Here is an 18,272-nt window from a genome sequence, read left to right on the forward strand (position 1 = left end):
AAATATGTATGTAGCCCTGCCTCGTTATTTTTCAATTAGTTACCAAAAAGACGCTTCAAGTGTATATTAAAATGAATTTTAAAATGGCGATGATTTTTTTTACAAATTTCAATGGCACTTTGAACTTATTTTTATTGTTTTTTTTTTAAATTTTTTATAGGTGGTAACTGAAACTGAAATCAACTATCGAAAATACGCTCAAAATATGTTTTCAATTTTTCGCCAATAATTTCTTCCTCTAAATTACAGGGTATTCTCTCCTACAGTCTGCTGATATGTATATTCTCCTCTACTGCACTTAATCTTCGTGATCAGTTCACCACGATAGCTATGCATTAATTATGGTTCTTATGATATCTATTAGGTACATTAATATCACGGGAACGATATTCCCTTTTTACTTTAACATTTTTCCTACAAAAGAGTCACTTCAAAAAGTTACGAAAGTGATCAACGTTTTATCACCGTTGTGCTACCTGTAAATTACTAACAATGGTGCGCTGCTCGTGTTTTTGGGAGTGTGACGTGTCTCAATGTACGCTACGCTTCCATCTGTAACAATGCAGTCTCTCTTACAATAAATGCTAATATCTTAGAACTGGAAGATACAAATCATCTGAGTACGACATAACTGGATTGAATCTCCGATTGTCTCATTCGCAAGATCTTAGGAAATAATACCTACTGCACGTACATGTATTTCTATCAAGACATTGTGGATGTCACCTTTAATTCTTCTCAGCCTTATTTCAATGCAAGATGGCTCCCGACAGTTTAAATCCACAGAAATACCCCAAATAACATGCAGCACGTACATATATAACTTTGCAAATTAAAAAAAAAAACATCAAAATTATAAACTACCTTGTATAACTGATGACTAGTAACACTTGTCTTGTTTTATGAAGTTTAATACGACCACAACATCCGGGCACTTCTTATATACAAATCCAATGAATAATAGAAAACAATCTGCCAACCGGATGACTGTATTAGGCATTTAAATCTTTGATGATTGTATACGATAGCTACATCTGAAACTGGAAGCATTCTTTTACTGCGTATCTAATAGAAGACGATCTAACAGACGATCTAAGAGGTGCACGCGTATGTTCTATCCACCTCATGGATAGACAATGTAATGTCTTAGTTTCAGCGGCTTCCTTCTTGGTGCTTCTCCTTCTTTCGGGCGAGATATTCTCGGTAAGTAAACGTTTGGAGAATCTCGAATTTGATAGTTTTTATTCTATTAAACGACATTCGGTGGTATTGTTGAAAGAGCATAGCAAATTTCTATCAGTAATGTACGTTTCGATAAACAACCACTGGTATTCTTTTACAAGTTATGTTTTGAAGCTATTTAAAAGTATATATAGGCCTATCACCCATCCTTGAAGTTTCTTTAAGTCGATTTTTATGCCGCTGACGGTTTTCAGGAAATCTAGAAACGATATTCTACGTTATCAATCTGCGCAAACACATATAGAACCATCGTTATTTTACATGTCCGTCGGTATAAAGGTCTCCCTGTTTTAAAAAATGTTAAATGAAGAATTATCGAACGTAATACAGATGCTCAGGCACCTCTTGCACATTTGGTTTACGCAATTTTCCTACACTAAAAGAAGAACCAGTGATGGGGAAAATGATTTTATTTGGCCGTGATAAGGCCTCGGAGTTAGGTAAAGGATAACACTCCCTAACGTTGAATAATGTATCATTTTACAGACAGATGGAGCTGTTGTCAAGATGGGCCAGACGAGCCGCTTGTCGGACAGAGAATGCAAGACCATAGCAGAGAGAGGAGGGAAAATAGTGCGACGTCAAATCGTGGGAAACGTTAGTACACATTCTGGTTAGAACTAGATTAGATTAAACTGATAAATTAAAATATTTAAAGCTACGTCGTATAGAACGTAGGCACGGCAGATGTGAAATATAACCACAGCACATAGCAAATGATTAACTCAAAGTCGGATAAACAGAAGCCGCCCGCATTGACTAAATAATAAATTGACTGATCTGAAGGCTGGTCGCCTTAGAAACACTGTCTAAGCGTAATATTAAACAAAAAGATGTATTTTTCTACGTCATTTCAGTAATTCCCTCCTTATGTCATGTGTCTGTGAGAAGTTAGTCATTTTATTGAGGTTATATCATGTGATTCATATTTGAGGATCTAAATTCAAAGGTGTGTTTATTTTTTAACTTAAGACGAAAAAAACTACAAAACGTATTGTTTGACTGCTTCTTTATTTGGTTGAGGGACAATGGCAATCAGAGGAATAAGCTTAAATTCCACTTATAGGAATCTTACTGGACATTTTTTGAATTATCAGAATGGAGTTTGACAATGTTGAGAGGGCGAGGGGGGGGGGGGGGGCACACGGTATGCTCTCGTACCAATTATTCACCATGCCTAACTCACATGTTTAATGCATATGATATATGCCTAAGCTATCAATATCCAGCAGTGCACATTGTGACATCTGTTTTAAAAAAGATATCTTAATCAAGGTAGAGTGCTAGGTACACACATGTACACTCCTTAGTAAAACATGGTAAAAATGCTTTTCACAACCTTTGATGGCACAATGTTTTATAATATAATGCTTGGAAGACCCACCGGAATTTGTTTCATCGACAAAACAGCAACAGATTTTTGCCATAGCAAGTTTTTCTAAGATTTAGAAAATGCCTTTCTACTATAAGCCTGTCGAATTTGTATACAACAGGAACAGTCCGCATGAATTTGAAACTAATTCTTGTAAAAAGTACATTTTTCATTTAAGTGCCTGTTCAAATCTTTATTTGTTTTCTGTTCGATACGGTTTGTCTTTCTAAACCATTGAAATGAAATGTGATAATGCTGATGTCGAAAGGTTACAATTTTATGAAAACTGATAACACGTTAAAGGGATAAAACTCTTCGTATGAGATCTATATTTCACAATAAAAACATTGTGAATAACTTATAGAGATATAACATATTCTCTTTTACGACAAAAACAGCAGTTATAGCTATTATTCTGATATCTGAGCTTGTCTGCAAATCACGTGGCCTCCATTGATGGCTATCCTCTTTTATAATCTCTGAGGGGATTTTAACAAAAAAAAACAAATTTTTTAGAAAAAAAAAACAGGGATAAACTTTGAATGTAAAAATGGATTCATTAACCATTGGTAAGTAAGAGAAAATTGTGGTTTACTCCTGGAAAATTGATTTTTTGCCAAAACGAAGAGTTATTATCCCTTTAACATGATTAAGGGCTGTATTTTTTTTCATTTACTCTGACAGCTTCTTTAATAGACAGTATATGAGCAATTTACTGAATTATGCTTTCCAATAACAATTGATTGCCTTTTTTCTCTTTCTCTCGCCGAGCAGATCTCGTGTAACGGATCTGAAGACTGCCCTGACGGATGCTGCCGTGACACCGCAGGAAACAATGTGGAGAACGGGCAGATCGTGTCGACACTTCTGGACGGTATACTCACAGGTAATGGGACAGCTAGTGTTGTTTAAATTACACAAAGGGACGTACTTAACAGGTTAGAGTAAGCAATGACATTTGCATGCATTAATTATCTCTATTCTACCGAGGCCTTGTAACTCAAAAGGATCGCGTATTGCGAATGGTGATATCAGATAGAGGCTACAATGTATTATATGGGGCGAGTGTGGGCGAGTTATGAAATCGAGACGCTTGCGTTCGGTCGCAATGCGCGATGCTTTCGAGTTACGGGGCCGGGTTGTCTCAAATGGTGGCAATCGCCGTTTTCACCAAATAAAACTGCTTTGACGAACGAATTAGGTAAAACAATTAGTTGGAATGAAAGCTATTATGACATGGATATTTAAATCTTGTAAACAGAAATATTTGTAGCCACACTGCGTTTATTTCGGGAACAACGAGATCATTATATAACAAATAATCACGTGCACTTGCTACCACGCAAGAGCGAACACCCAGATTTTTCAATATTTTCTTCACACAACGTAATCAATGCACTGTTCAAATGTAAACCTGATAGCTTGTTGATAAATTACAGGGAGAAATACAGATGGAGATCATATACAATTTGCTTTCAGAACCCATTGGTCAGCCAACGTGTGGAAACGTGTCTGTGGAGTGCGAGCCATGTAGTGATGACTGCAGCTGTGCTCCGGGTAGGATACGTTTACCCTATCATCATTTTTTTTTTGCATTGTAATGTCTAGACCTCATGGATGTTCTACATATACCAAAGAGTTAAAACTGTTGTGTGCCACAGCCAAAATCACGTAGTAAAACTACTGAACTGAAATGGGTTGCTTTTGAAAAATTGATTTTATTAGTTTGGACATTTCTCTATCCTGATGTTTATTTTGAACTATATAAATTAAAATGGTTAAGGGACCCCATGCACTGTAAATACTGGTACACACACTGTAAATAAGTGTCACAGGACATTAATGAGATTATAACTGCTATTTTGTACAGTACAAGAAATATATGAGTGATTATATTCATGCCGTATCAATAATACTTACTATATATGTGTGTTTTTATATATGACAAGCGCCCTTGTTACTGCAGGTTTGGTGTGCCAGGCCCCGTCATTCCCTTCTAACGTCTCCCTGATCTGTGTCTCTGACGCAGCCTACGATGAATATGAAGACATCTTAGATGGTGGCAACCTCTATGACCACACCAGTTTCCCGTGGAACAATACCGAAATCGAGGAAATCATCAACGGCACCAAGGAAAAAATGACGACACTGGAGGACATGTTCGAGGACATGATGAAGCTAGCCCCACAGACGAACTGCACCGAATGGGAGTGGGAGTTCACGTGGGACTGGGACGAGGGAGGTACCACACCCGCTGGGACAACCACCCCGGGGACGCTTAGGCGAAGACGCCGTTGTGTTAGCTCCATTGAGTCGCTGACTTTAACGACCACGGAGCTCCCAGATCCTGATTGGTCACAATTGAAAAGAGACACCGATGACGAGATCAAGAGCGTTCTTCTCTCGGCTCTTTACGAACGTCCAATCAGTATGAGGAGGAAACGGCGAGCGCGCCTTCGAAAGAAGCGGGACCTGCAGATGCGGGAATCTCGAGATGTAAGCAATTCTATTCCATTGACCTCAAGTAATACAGGCACAGGCACACTTCAGGTGGAACAGAATGTAGTGGAAGGACAAGCAGACGTGACAACACCCTTTACAAGCCAACAGATATATTCCAGTGCCGACAATGTTGGAGAACTACCCCAGCCTGGCACAATGTTCACTGACGTTGAAGAAGAGGGCCTAGGTGGTAATGCCATTGTAGCGGATGTCCCAGAAAAGAATACTGCATTAATTAACTCAAATGGTTTTATTGATGGTGCAGAGAACGACGTTTCAAATGGGCAAGCTATATTAGAAGACGACACCAAGACCAGCGATTTCAAAGAAACTGAGGGCACTGCTGAATTATTGTCTGAGGATTCAGAGGCTGGATCTCACTCAGCTAGGACCGACGCCAGTGGCCTGGACGGCTTATTGGTTGTAGAAGATGACACAACAACCACAGTCTTGCCTCTTCAAGCCACAACACCGATGAACAATGGTGAACTTTACTCCATCCTGGAGACAGAATCTCCAGAAATCCCTGATAAAGATCTGATGGAAATTTTCTTTGGGCATTGGGACCAGACGAAGGGGTCTTTGTACTCAGAGGTTGACGAAACAGATCCAGGAACGGATTCTCGAAATCAGGAAAAAGGAAGTATGATTATCGAGGATGATATGACAACTGCTTTACCATGGTACCAATATTCAACTCCCGGAGACGCTTACATGGCTTACTCAACCACTGGAGGTGCTGCGGGGGTAGCAACCCTGGACGATGATCCAATTCAAACCTCAAATGCTGGAGTAGCAACCTTGGATGATGATCCAATTCAAACCTCAAATGCTGGAGTAGCAACCTTGGATGATGATCCAATTCAAACCTCAAATGCTGGAGTAGCAACCCTGGATGATGATCCAATTCAAACCTCAAATGCTATAAAAGACGGCGAGGCGACAGTAGAGGACGATACACCACAGCTACCAGAAATGACCGAGAATGATATGGAAAGTGATAACACCATCCTGAAATTCCAGGCGCATGATCAAGAAAGTTCGGTCTTACCCAAATCTTCAGAGGAACTGCCTTTCCACGAGAAAAACTATGGCGGAGAGGCAATACTACAAGATAACCCAGTTAAGAGAGAAACTGAAAATGATTATGGTAGGACAAGCGGCGTTGCAGTGGTTCAAGATAACCAAATAACCCCTGAGCAAAAGGGCAGTCCTATGAACAGTTTTTCGTTTTCTGAGAATGGCGAGCCCAACGGACACGCTGTTCTAGAAGATGACATGGCGGAACCAATTTTACAAAAGGAGAGCCTACCAAGTGGAGAGCCTACATTGATCTCTGAAGGGCCGGCGGCACCTTTGGAAGAACCTCCTCTATACAAGGGGGCCTCGTTCATGGGAAATGTTGCTACACCACCACTTTTAATTCAGCAAGCTCCCTCATTGCTGTTTTCTATTTTCAAATTCCAATTTTCGCTTTTGAATCCATTGTATGCCAAGGTGGAAGTCTCATATTCCCAACCACACATTCAAAAAGAGCTGATAGAACCCAGTGGAAATGCTGGAATACCTTCTGATGAAGATAATTTGTCCAATGTTAGGGAGGGTGAGACCGCCGGCCAAGCAGTTATACAGGACGAGATAGCAATACCAGAGGAAAACCAACAAAGGGAACAAAGCGGGGAAGCTAATGTCTATTCCAATGAGGAAAATGTTGGCCCCGATTATCCTGCAGACAGTCAAAGAAATTTTGAACAACTGCCTGTGAGACAAAGGAGAGATGTTGATCTTGCAGCTCTACCTGGAGAAGTGTCTCCTCTGCTTGGAATGCTGCGGGATTTCAGTCAAGATTTCTCTAACTCTGATAATTCGATTCAAAACCGTGATTCAAGTGCATCCAGCAGCACTGCTGATGATGATGATGATGATGACGATGAAGCAACTTTACAAGATGAACCACATATGATTCAAGAGACTGCTCCCAAAGAGGACAGTTCTTTGCAGACTGTCTTGGCTCCAAATCTAAATAGACATGACACACAGTCTGAAGAACAGCCTGCTATTACAAATGTAGAATCAAGTGGAGAAGCAATCTTGGAAGACGACATAGCTCCCGAAAAGACAGACACCATGCTGAATGAAAACACTGCACAGATTACAAGTGAAGAAGAAACCTATCCTACTCTCTCCAATTGGGAAAATCCCAATACAGTTGGACAGGCAATACTTGAAGAAGAAGATATAGTACCCCCGGCTCGTCAACCAGATGTTCTGCCAGACAGATATGTTGCCCTCCTTTTCAGTAACCAAGATTCTGTCCAAGATCCTTCCCCTGGTGAAGCTATATTAGAAGAAGAAACGCCTCAAGCAGATTATCGCAATTTAGATGGACAAGCAATACTGGAAGAAGATACGGTGCCTCAAGCTCGCCAGCCAGATATTCTGCCAGACAGATATGCTGCCCTTCTTTTCAACCACCAAGACCCTGTCCCAGGACGTTTTCCCGTGGAAGTTATATTAGAAGAAGAAACGCCTCAAGCAGATTATCGCAATTCGATAGGGCAGGCAATACTGGAAGAAGATACAGTACCTACGGCTCGCCAGCCAGATGTTCTTCCAGAAAGATATGCTGCCATCCTTTTCGGTGATCAGGACCCTGTCTCCGAACCTTCCCCTGGTGAAGCTATATTAGAAGAACAAACGCCCCAAGCAGATTATCGCCATACGGAAGGACAGGCAATACTGGAAGAAGATACATTACCTCCGGCTCGCCAGCCAGATGTTTTGCCAGACAGATATGCTGCACAATTATCAAGTGACCAAGATTCTGTCTCAGGACCTTTCTCTGCTGGAGAAGCCATTTTAGAAGCGGAAGCAGCCCTGCCCAATCTTCCAGACGGTCCCTCTTCAATACTTGGTGAATATGACACCGAGCCTGTTTTGACATCACAAGTTAATGATAAAAGGTCTGGAGTGGCGGCCTTAGAAGGTGAAATAACAACACCAACACCTCTTCAACAAACCACTCCCAGTGATAACAACGTGCTTTCCATTGATAATGTTGCATACAATTACGATGATGGACACTTTGTCATAGAGGATGATAAGGAAATCCTGAACCCACAGCAAATTCTTCGAGATATTGCAGAAGTAATTCACGAGAATTCGGACATCCTATCAGATTTCAATGGAGAAATGTTTAGCCTGCAGGATGACACGATTACGTCATCTCCAAGTTTACAATCATTTATTCCGACTCAGCAAAGTGTAACTTCTGCCAGTGGACCGAATGAAGAAGACGCTCATCCTTACAGTGCCGTTGGCAGTGAAAATCCTTCTTACATTAACTCAGTAGATGCAAACAGTGAAGCATATCACTCAGATCACGTGCCTGTCGGTGACATGGATTTCAAAGGGATTGAGTTCACAAATCAAGAATCACCAGCACAATCGAAGACACCGTCAGGCAACTGGAAACCACAGTTCAATGTGGATCATGATTTTCGAGTTGTTGGAAATGACCAAGACGATTTAGGCCACCATGACTACCTTGACATGACTGAAAGAGTTGTAAACGAGGCCGACGATGCTCCATTATGGTCAAATGTTGCAAATCGATTTCCGATACTACAACACGACGATATTGACGGTAACATTGACTTGACGAAACGAGACGTAGACGATACCGCCACTGGACAAGATGGCTTCTTGACAGGGTCAGATTTCACGCCAGAGGAGGTCCACAATCAATATCCAGGTGTGGTAGACACTTATCTGCCCGATCCCTTGTCCAGTAGTGATGACATCATTGCCGACCAGAACGCAGTGAAAGACAACAACCGCGGGGTTTTGGTCGATACAAACTGGGATATCCCGCAGGTAGAAAACGACCAAACGAATACCAACGAAGGTAGTGGTGTGGACGAAGGAAATGCGCATGCGCGCTTTCAGCTTGGGGCATCAGGAAATATGGTCGCTGCAACTGACGACACTCTAAAATTCAGATCTCAAGGAGATGCTACTTCTGATAATAATAAGTTTGGAGAACTACAGAAAGAAAATATGAACCACGATGACCCAACTGCTTCATTGGCAAGTGGAATCCCAGGTACACCCTCTGATACCAATATAGCGGCAGAAGACGAGAACCATTTGCCAAAGGCTCAAACAGGCGAAGATACTACAGAGCGACCCTCAACCCCCAGTTTAATGTACATGTTGGGACTTGCACTTGATCACATAAAACAAGCAGAGAAGATCTACAAAGACAAGCCAGAATCTTCAGCACAACAATTTCTCGTCAGGAACAACAATCAGGAACAAGAATTCCTAACCGTACCGGCACACAGTGCTCGGAATAGTGTTAGCTTAGGAGCAGTGCTTCTCGTTTCTCTCAATGTTCTGTTCTATTTCTTTTGAATTCGTTATTAAGCCCTGAGACGATTTGCTTTTTGGGACCAACAGACTCAGAGCATATTTTCAATGTATGTGCTGTTTTGGAAACACCTCTCTCTTCAAAGTATTCCTTACCCAAAATAAAGGTATTATTATATATTCGAAACAGCAACCATTTGAAAAATAGCGCCATTCTAGTTCACTGGTGTCTTTGTGGTTATTTTATATAGCTATTGTGTGGATTGAAAAACTGAACAATATGACGACTTTAACAGATTGCATGTGCTTGCATCAATGTTTCAAAATGTTTCGGAGTTGGGTAATTTATTTGCATTTATTGTGGATGAATTATTGTCTGCACTAGTTATTCATTATTTAATATTATTTTGGTCTTAAATGATTTCACAAACCATTAGAATAATATGGATTTATTGGAATGATTTGGTGATTACAAAAGCAATAAAAAGTGAACGACATTTGGAACTGTACATTTTCATGGTTTATTAATTTATTAACAATATTTTCATATAACTTTATCAAATCCAATTTTTTTTATTTTAACCTCGTGTCTGTATTGCTACGAACTTCTACAATAGGCATGCGTGTAGCTTATTATATAAAAGCACGTGAACTGAACATACATACCCATTTTTTCAGAGATGAGGTGTAGATGTGAATTTGCTATTTTGAAGTACGAAGTGCAAAAAAAAATTGCTGACAAGGCTAAGTTTTCCATTGATACTTCATTATTTATCTTAGAGAAATACGAAACGGAATTTGGTTGAAAATTGAATGTCGATCTCCATAATTAATAGATACAAGTACAGTGTACTCCATGACACATTGTTAAGTTCCAGGGCGAGATTCTCAGACAATCTGCAATTTGTTCAGTGGTTAATTACTGACTCTTGTTGCTCTACGGGGCGTAGGCTGTTTCCATAGCCGCGCGGCCGCTGCCAGGAACAAGAAGTTGATTACCAGCGCCACCACCATTCCAAAAAAGAGATTTCTCGAACTTTGACAGTTGTGATTCTCTATAAAACAAGGCGTCGCTGAAAATGTCGACAATCGGCTGAAAGTTTTTTGAACGCACTAAACTGAAGACAAAAGCTCTACAAGCAATTACCCCTATAGAACGATTGGGTTAAAATTAAACAAATAAAAACAGAATGCAACTTTCAGGTATAAAAATTGTTGGCGACATCCCCTTCACGCCTGCACGCATTTTTTACACATACAAACTGTACGTGCGCACTCGCGCGCGTAAACACACACACACACACACACACACACACACACACACACACACACACAGACCAAGTACACAACGTCTAAATATAGTCATGATTGCACATAGCTACATAAATTAAAATTTTCAAGAAAACTGTATAATCTACGTACCTGGAAATGCTGCTCGAATGAAGTTATCAAACCTTGTGGCCAGTACGGAGCCGATTCCAATACTTGTCCATCCAAGTCCCAGCAATACTGCCTGCACTCCTCTGGGGGTCTCAAGGCATACTAATTCAGCCGCTGTGAAGAACATATACATATTTACAGGCACATGAACGTACATGTATAGTGGAGCCCAGAAAGAACTCTCCAGATTGTTATCTGTTTGTTTCCTTATGCTACCAAAAGTAACTCTCATGTTAATAGCAATAATTATTGGGTATTAGAGCCGACACCTCTGGGGATAACACCCCATGCTGCAATGAGTAACCAAACTATTGTCTGAAAATAACACAATGAGTAAACATGTATTGTGTTCATGTAACACATCCATTCATTAAATAAGGGCAGTGTTATAAAAAGTAAACAATTAAGTTGTTACAATTGTTACCTTTGGTATCAGATCAAATGTACATGTAAATAATCAGACTTAGTATCGTCGAGGTTACTGCCTGTACTGTATGTTCTCGCAGCTTTGAAAAACGTTAAGCAAATTAAGATGCCAGTTGAAAGTACAGTTCAGTTACAAAACAGTTTTCGTTGATGCCAAGAAGAAATATGCAAGCACGTTATTCAAAAGTACATTTTAAAAAGCAAAATAGAAATGACCTGAGATGAGTTTTGAGATGCATTGTCGCAATACCTGTTGAAAACAAAATAATCTCCCCTACAGCAGCAAGAATCCACTGAGGCAGTTGGTAGTAAACGGATATCGTCCTGGCACATGGATAGTCCATACGGATGATCTCTAGCACCAAGGCACACACTACGGATAGAACTATGATGGTGCCCCCGAAAGCTGAAAAACAAAAAGCCAAATCAGATGATAATCATATTCAAAGGGGATATACACACACTGGACAATAGAAGTGTCACCCCTACTGAACCAATACTATGGGAGAGATAAATGACTGTGGAATGATATGCTCCTGGTATCATTTTATTAACATCAAATTTCACAAAAAATCACAAAATGAGAACAAAATGTACATTCTACCAAAATATGCAGTTTCAAGTCCAAAATTAGTACTTAGTGGCATAGCCACGTGACATAATAATAGGTGCCAGTCTACGAGGCAAGGATTGATATAATTGTCTGATGCGTTCAGGGCTTATGCTGGTCCAAGCATGAAACACTGAATATAACAGAATTTCTCTGCTGGTTAGACGGGCATTTGTCAAAAGTTTTGACATCTCATTCCACACATTTTCTATTATGTTTGCATCCGGACTCTGGGCAGGCCACATCACCCTGCGAATGTCCTGTTGGTGAAACCAACCATCAACTGCTCTGGGCCTGTGACAAGGAGCATTGTCATCCTGGTGAACAAATGGATAATTCCTGTCACCAAACATGTTAGTAATAGATGGTAGCAAGCCTGACTCCAAAACAGCGATATATTTCTAGTGATTCATGTTTCCATCAACCACTATCAATTCGCCCACGCCATGGATGCTGATGCAGCCCCACACCATGATAAATATGCTGCCACGGGTTCGAAAATTCAGTGCATGTGGTTCAAATGCTTTACCAGCAGTTCGCCAGCATCGTACCCGTCTGTCATCAGAGGTCAGACCAAAGCGACACTCATCAGAAAAAATATATAGGACCAATTGTCATGGACTGTCCAGTTCCAGATCCTATTGTCCCTAGTTCACTCACCGTTGCCTGTTTTGTAACGATATAAGAGGTTTCAGTCTTGCTACCCTGCTGTACACTCTCTGAGCATGTAACCGACGCCTAGCAATTTTCACAGACACATTCTTATGTGTGAAATTGTTCCACTGTGTTGCCAATTGTCAAGCAATGTCGAACTTTGACAACCTGGACATCAAAATCAGTGGTCGGTCTTTACGGCCAGTAGTTTTTCTTGGACAACCCATCAGAGGCAATTTGTCTCTTGATCCAGTGTTTCTATACCGAGACCAGACCCCCTGCACGGTTCTGACTGAACAATTCAATTGTATCGATATTCTGACATTGCTTATATTCCGCCTCTTCAGGTTAATAACTTGACGCCTATAACCGTTAGATAATTGCCTGTATCTTGCCATATTGGAGGAAGACAGGAATAACATTTGCTGTACATGTGCAAGACCAACAATACAATTCCATGGTATAGCGGTTTTATACTCATTAGTCACATAATAAGTAAACCAGGCATTATAATTACCCAAGATCTGCCTACTCTTATTACTCTGATTTAGGGGGTGACACTTCTATTGTCCAGTGTGTGTACATGTAAATAAATTGCATATATTATATATGTAGCGTAATAGTTCCAATTTTTTAACTATGGCAAGGCAACTGATCTATAAATGCTAATTGTTCTCTTCTGTTCGGTATTGTATTGTTTTGTATTTTATTGGGTGGCTTTGTGCTGTATTGTATTGCATTACGTAATATTGCATTGTATTGTGTTATGCCATCCCATATCATACATTTAAATGGTATTAATGGGGTCTTGTTCACCGTTATCTTATCCATATTTCATATCCTCCCATACGCCGACACATTTCATTTGCTTCGTATGTTGGATTAAATTCTTTCTAAACCAAGAAATAATTTTACCTATGCGCAACATAGGAAAGTAGCCTCGACCCATCTTTCTCAACTTGGGAAGCACACAGTATATAATTATCGGGTTCAATATCAGGACCCCCGCGCACCACGTGATATTGGCAAGGTCAAAGGGCACTGTCGCAGGCCACCTGGCGGGAGGGATTAAGCACAATTGCTGTGCCGAATAACTTTCTGTTACCTAAATGTACAAACGGAAATTTGCAATTTACTCGGTACAAAGCTATTTACCCAAATGAAGTTTCAAAAACACTTGTGCAAATAAGTAGTAAAAATGAAAGGGAAGTTACTGTGGAGCGTATGCTGTCATATCTTGTATTGAACTTATTTTTTAAAAAATCGTTGACAAATATATTTGTATACGTATGTTTTAATGAAACCCGAATTATTACCCTGAACATCTTTAACTTCAATATATGCCATCTTCACGGCATTAAACTGATGTATACTTTTCTGAATAATTTATCTTGTCTGTGTGATGAATATCAGAGAGGGAAGAAATACATATAGAAGTCGGCAAATGCTGTTCACACAAGTTTAATAGAAAGTATATTTTGATTCAGCCAGTTGTACAGTTGTACGCAGTACAGGTGGCACCTCATATTCATATAATTCGTACAGGTACTAGTAATATACTTGCCTGCCTTGTCACTAGGGGAAACAACACAAACGTTGCCAGAAAAACCAGCATTCTCAGGAAAATATTGAAGAACCATTTCAATTCGCCGTGTATTATTTTTTCTGTTTCAGGAGTATCCATGCGCTTAGTACCATAACATATTAAATCATCAGAACGCTCTACAGTATGCTTCCTTGCGAACAAATTCCTAATCACCATGGAAAGTGAGCCATCTTAAAAAGGAATATATACAAATTACAATTCTTACAATGACGTTATACTTGCATGCAATTTCATAAATGTTCTCCAACGATGATAATACGACACAACAAAATTCTAATTTTAATTCTAATTCTAATTTTAATTCTAATTTTAATTCTAATAGTCTACTAGTACAAATTAAAAAGTAGTTTGATAAATGTTCGTTACACAGAATCTTTTATGGCATTTTGCAAAATGTTCTCAGAATTAAGGCACAGAAAATTGGCGCACCAAATGTTAAGTGGCTTAATTCCCCTCACCAGATTTCGCTGTGTCTATGAACAGGTGCCTTCCACACAAAAGAAGAGTCACAGCACACGCCGAAAGGAAGACCGGGACTCCCATCTTTAGTCCGTGTAGAACAGGCACTGTGTCCAAATCAGATACATCGTATCTGTACTCCAGTGTGTATGTCGCCATTACCAATGCCTGGGCTAAGGCGTAAATCATGAGCAACCTTAAAATAGATGATTTATGGAATGTTTCACTCTGTCTTAGGTGCAATTAATGGAACGTGGGTTTTTACATCTTTTTACTAAGAAGCTACTAGTTCGCATCATCACAACAAAGAAGCCTGATAGTGGACGTATGTTACGGCTCTGTCCTGGTCGTCGAATCAAATTTGGTCCATTTGTTCTAAATTGTTTCTGAGAGACTCTGTTCTGGTCCTTCACCTGTGAATGTCTATCATGACGTAAAATTTAGAACCAAGGGGCCGCATTTGATTTGAGGACCAGCGGTGCTAAAGCCGTAACATACGTACTAAGTCTTCGTACATAATAAACGGGGCATCAAACGTGGCATTCTGTTACGCACGGAAATTATTGTGTTATTTTTATCAACTCTTGATTTCCACAGAAATCTTACGTTCATTGTCTTATCTCACCAATATATGTTTGCCCTTCTCTTTCTCTCTCGGTCTCCCCCCTGCGCCACTCCAAAATTGATGACGACACTCCTCTGTAGACCAACGGACATGGCGGATATGCCCACCGCCATGTTGAAAAACACTCCTTGAGTCGCCACATTAATGGTCTGTGGGTAAAAAAAGAGAGAGAACGGCAGTCCAACAAACACAGAACGCTTTAATACGTTGTCATAACGTTTTTTGATCATATTTATTTACGGTGGCGTTATAATAGCGCTCTGTGTTCGCTGGGAGTAGGGTTTAATACATAACAAAGAAACAATTATACTATGCTCTGTATAGAAGTGGAGTAAATATAAGATTTTACCGTATATATTCCCCTACTGCCATGTGTAAAATTATATAAATGTATTAACCAATGCCTTAAATTCAACTTTTAGAAACACTTTTTTTCCTCACAAAACTGTGCTGGCTGTACAACCGACAAATAAACTGAGCTTAGTTAAAGAAACCAAAGTCATATCTTAGTGTTTTTGCAGAATATTCTGTCATTTTACCTTTTTCCTTCCCGCTCTCATTGAAACACTGTAGTTAAAAACAAGTATATAAAATCCAAGTTTCCTGTATTTTATGAAAAACCCTCTAAGTAAGAACTACATGTAGTAAAATCAAGATAAGTGTGATAAGAATACTTACGTCATTAGGGATGAATGCAATGACGTCAAAAATCAAGTGGCCTGTCATGGAAAGAGTAAATGATTTTATTAATTGAATGGTTGAATATAAATATATACATGACAATATCTTTTGTAACACAAGAATAAACCACACTTAAAGATTTGTAAATTAATTAGTTCAACGGAGCAATGGGATTTTAATTCAAATTATTCAATTGGTTCTAAATTTCAAATATACAAATCATATCTTGACGTCGAGGACACCGTTAATCTTACCTAGAGTTAGCATACAATTACATGCCAATATTAAATTGTAATTTCCAAAAACGCCGTCAGACAGAACACCTCCAAATATTGCTGGGAGTGTAGTGGCGGCTGAAAATAAATATAAAACAGTATCATACGCTTGAAAGAAGTTTGTATAATAGCATTGGGCAAAGTACTGTTAAGTAAGATGTATTATGTATAAAACACAAATTGGCCGGTCATCGCCATAACAAAAATATAGATACCTATTAAATAATACAAGTGAATGTCAAAAAGAAAAAATCGATTGTAAACATAACTTGAATTTCATTTAAACCAATGAACAAATATTTACAATCCGAAGGGAAATTCTAACACAACAACTGTATATTTTGTACTAGAATATTGGGAAACTTTACAACACGCATAAAAATGCAATTGATAAAAGGCCTCCTCCTAAATGGAAACAATTGTTATTTGTTCTTCAAAGATCAAGAGAAAGAATGTTCTATGGGCTTGTGTTTAGAGCCTTGGTGGATAGTATGATATTTAAGGACCATTCCCAGACCCGATCGTACTATCTGTGGATCGATCTATCTCCGATGGGTTTCTCGTTCAATTGCTTTCAGCTGAAGTGGCTTAGATGTCTGTCTCACCTACTGAATTTGCTAGAGGGTAATTACTTATCGCTTAGCAGCTTCAGTAAGTGTGTCAGACATCGAAGCCGTTGAAACTGAAAGCAATTTAGCGAAAAAAATGGATTGAAAAGATGGATTGATCCTGTTAAATCGATCTAGGTATGGGAACCCAGTCTTACAAACTCACCGATATAGACAGAAGTGCTGATGTCTCCGGCTACACCTATCGATTGGGCAAGTTTCTCCAGCCTCGCGCTTAGGAAAGTAAATGAGGCGTAGATACAAAAAAATATGACCGAATACAATATTGTAGCTTTGACTTGGTTTTTACGTCGTTTGGATAACCGTTGTGAGTACAAAAAATTTGTTGCTTCACTCTCCTTAATGTCTTCATCTTTATGCATTGGGCTCACTCTGTGAAAAAATGGGTCGCTTGTGGTCTCGAAACCGGTAAAACGAATTTTGGAAGTCTCTCCTTGCGAGATACTATGTTTTGTCGGTCCTTCATCACTCTCGGAATAACTTTCACTGGTTGAATCCGTGGCGTTTGTCTGGTAATACGTGCTATTGATCGACCGGCTGTTTTGCCCCATTGAAGATATGCACCAACTTTCAAGAACCGACGAGGTATCGTCACCTTCCCAAACAGAGCTGCGGTCATTTGCATACATGGAAGCTTCCGCTGTGTTTTTAGCTTTGGAGCTTAATTGGCTGCTGTTGGTCGACGTCTTTTTCTGCTTTGCATTTGATGTCTTGCTTGAACTTAAGTCAAAGCGATGATTTCGATCACTTGTTATTCTCATATTTTCTGACGACGGGCAATGCAGTTGTGGATCCATTTTCTCAAAACACGGAATAATGAGGTGATTCTAGAGCTTGAAATGGCAAAACACAGTATAAACTGTGGAGATGAATACGATTGGATGATTACGCGAATCGTATTAATCACAACAACAATGCATGTTAAATGTGTTGTGGCTGTGGTTTATGGTATATTATCATGTTATCATGTCTGATTTGTCATGAGATGAAAGATCTAAGATTATACATGTATAATGAGGTTACCGAATGCCCTCCATGGGGACAGCCAAAGTCCACTGTCTGTGAAAACATAGATACCCAAAATAAAAATGTATGAACTCTGTCATAAATCTAAAATACTAGTACTAATACAAAATGATAACAGCAGTTGATTTTAAAGTCTTTCTTGGTCCAAGAATGTGAGCAGTATTGGGCATTTTCCACGTCATCATTTTCAGATGCTTGCAGTATTACCATTGCAAATTTCCAGACTCACGTTTTGCAGCGTAATCAATGTGTCTGGCTTTTAAGTTCATATTGTTTTCGTGACATCATGTACATGTTGAGGGTTGTGTTATACATTTATGTTGGTGCTTTGTGGCACCAAAACTAAATGAGCCA

The 18,272-nt window shown here is 39.5% G+C and overlaps 3 protein-coding genes across 3 annotated transcripts; 1 reads left to right on the plus strand and 2 right to left on the minus strand.

Moving 5' to 3' along the window:
• Positions 1 to 1,011: 1,011 nt before the first annotated feature.
• On the plus strand, positions 1,012 to 9,996 carry LOC106159416 (uncharacterized). The gene is made up of 5 exons (XM_013535694.2): positions 1,012 to 1,203; positions 1,729 to 1,839; positions 3,389 to 3,500; positions 4,094 to 4,171; positions 4,581 to 9,996. Exons 1-5 carry the CDS (start codon positions 1,126 to 1,128, stop codon positions 9,530 to 9,532), a joined length of 5,331 nt encoding a protein of 1,776 aa, XP_013391148.2. The 5' UTR covers positions 1,012 to 1,125; the 3' UTR covers positions 9,533 to 9,996.
• On the minus strand, positions 9,829 to 13,718 carry LOC106159437 (uncharacterized). Its single transcript, XM_013535723.2, has 4 exons — positions 13,533 to 13,718; positions 11,604 to 11,759; positions 10,910 to 11,041; positions 9,829 to 10,560 (listed from the first exon to the last, which is right to left on the minus strand). The coding sequence occupies exons 1-4, from the start codon at positions 13,564 to 13,566 to the stop codon at positions 10,403 to 10,405; spliced, it is 480 nt and encodes a 159-aa protein (XP_013391177.2). The 5' UTR covers positions 13,567 to 13,718; the 3' UTR covers positions 9,829 to 10,402.
• Positions 13,719 to 13,949: 231 nt separating this feature from the next.
• Positions 13,950 to 18,175, minus strand: LOC106159414 (uncharacterized). Its single transcript, XM_013535693.2, has 6 exons — positions 17,038 to 18,175; positions 16,243 to 16,341; positions 15,986 to 16,026; positions 15,308 to 15,456; positions 14,682 to 14,878; positions 13,950 to 14,393 (listed from the first exon to the last, which is right to left on the minus strand). Exons 1-6 carry the CDS (start codon positions 17,687 to 17,689, stop codon positions 14,146 to 14,148), a joined length of 1,386 nt encoding a protein of 461 aa, XP_013391147.2. The 5' UTR covers positions 17,690 to 18,175; the 3' UTR covers positions 13,950 to 14,145.
• Positions 18,176 to 18,272: the final 97 nt, after the last annotated feature.

This window comes from Lingula anatina, chromosome 4 (genome assembly GCF_051362555.1).
Source record: "Lingula anatina isolate TDL-2025a chromosome 4, LinAna3.0, whole genome shotgun sequence".
NCBI classification, from domain to species: Eukaryota; Metazoa; Brachiopoda; class Lingulata; order Lingulida; family Lingulidae; genus Lingula; species Lingula anatina.

Excerpts from the sequence above, each read along its gene's own strand:
- LOC106159414 (XM_013535693.2), bottom strand. The coding sequence starts at position 17,689 with ATGGATCCACAACTGCATTGCCCGTCGTCAGAAAATATGAGAATAACA. Across the intron at positions 16,342-17,037 it reads CAGCACTTCTGTCTATATCG|CCGCCACTACACTCCCAGCA; the intron begins GTGAGTTTGTAA and ends ATTTATTTTCAG. Across the intron at positions 14,879-15,307 it reads AGAAGGGCAAACATATATTG|GTTGCTCATGATTTACGCCT; the intron begins GTGAGATAAGAC and ends ATCTATTTTAAG.
- LOC106159416 (XM_013535694.2), top strand. The coding sequence starts at position 1,126 with ATGGATAGACAATGTAATGTCTTAGTTTCAGCGGCTTCCTTCTTGGTG. Across the intron at positions 3,501-4,093 it reads TCTGGACGGTATACTCACAG|AACCCATTGGTCAGCCAACG; the intron begins GTAATGGGACAG and ends ATTTGCTTTCAG. Across the intron at positions 4,172-4,580 it reads TGACTGCAGCTGTGCTCCGG|GTTTGGTGTGCCAGGCCCCG; the intron begins GTAGGATACGTT and ends TTGTTACTGCAG.
- LOC106159437 (XM_013535723.2), bottom strand. The coding sequence starts at position 13,566 with ATGGGTCGAGGCTACTTTCCTATGTTGCGCATAG. Across the intron at positions 11,042-11,603 it reads GATTATTTTGTTTTCAACAG|CGGCTGAATTAGTATGCCTT; the intron begins GTATTGCGACAA and ends TGTTCTTCACAG. Across the intron at positions 10,561-10,909 it reads CATTCGAGCAGCATTTCCAG|CGACGCCTTGTTTTATAGAG; the intron begins GTACGTAGATTA and ends CGACATTTTCAG.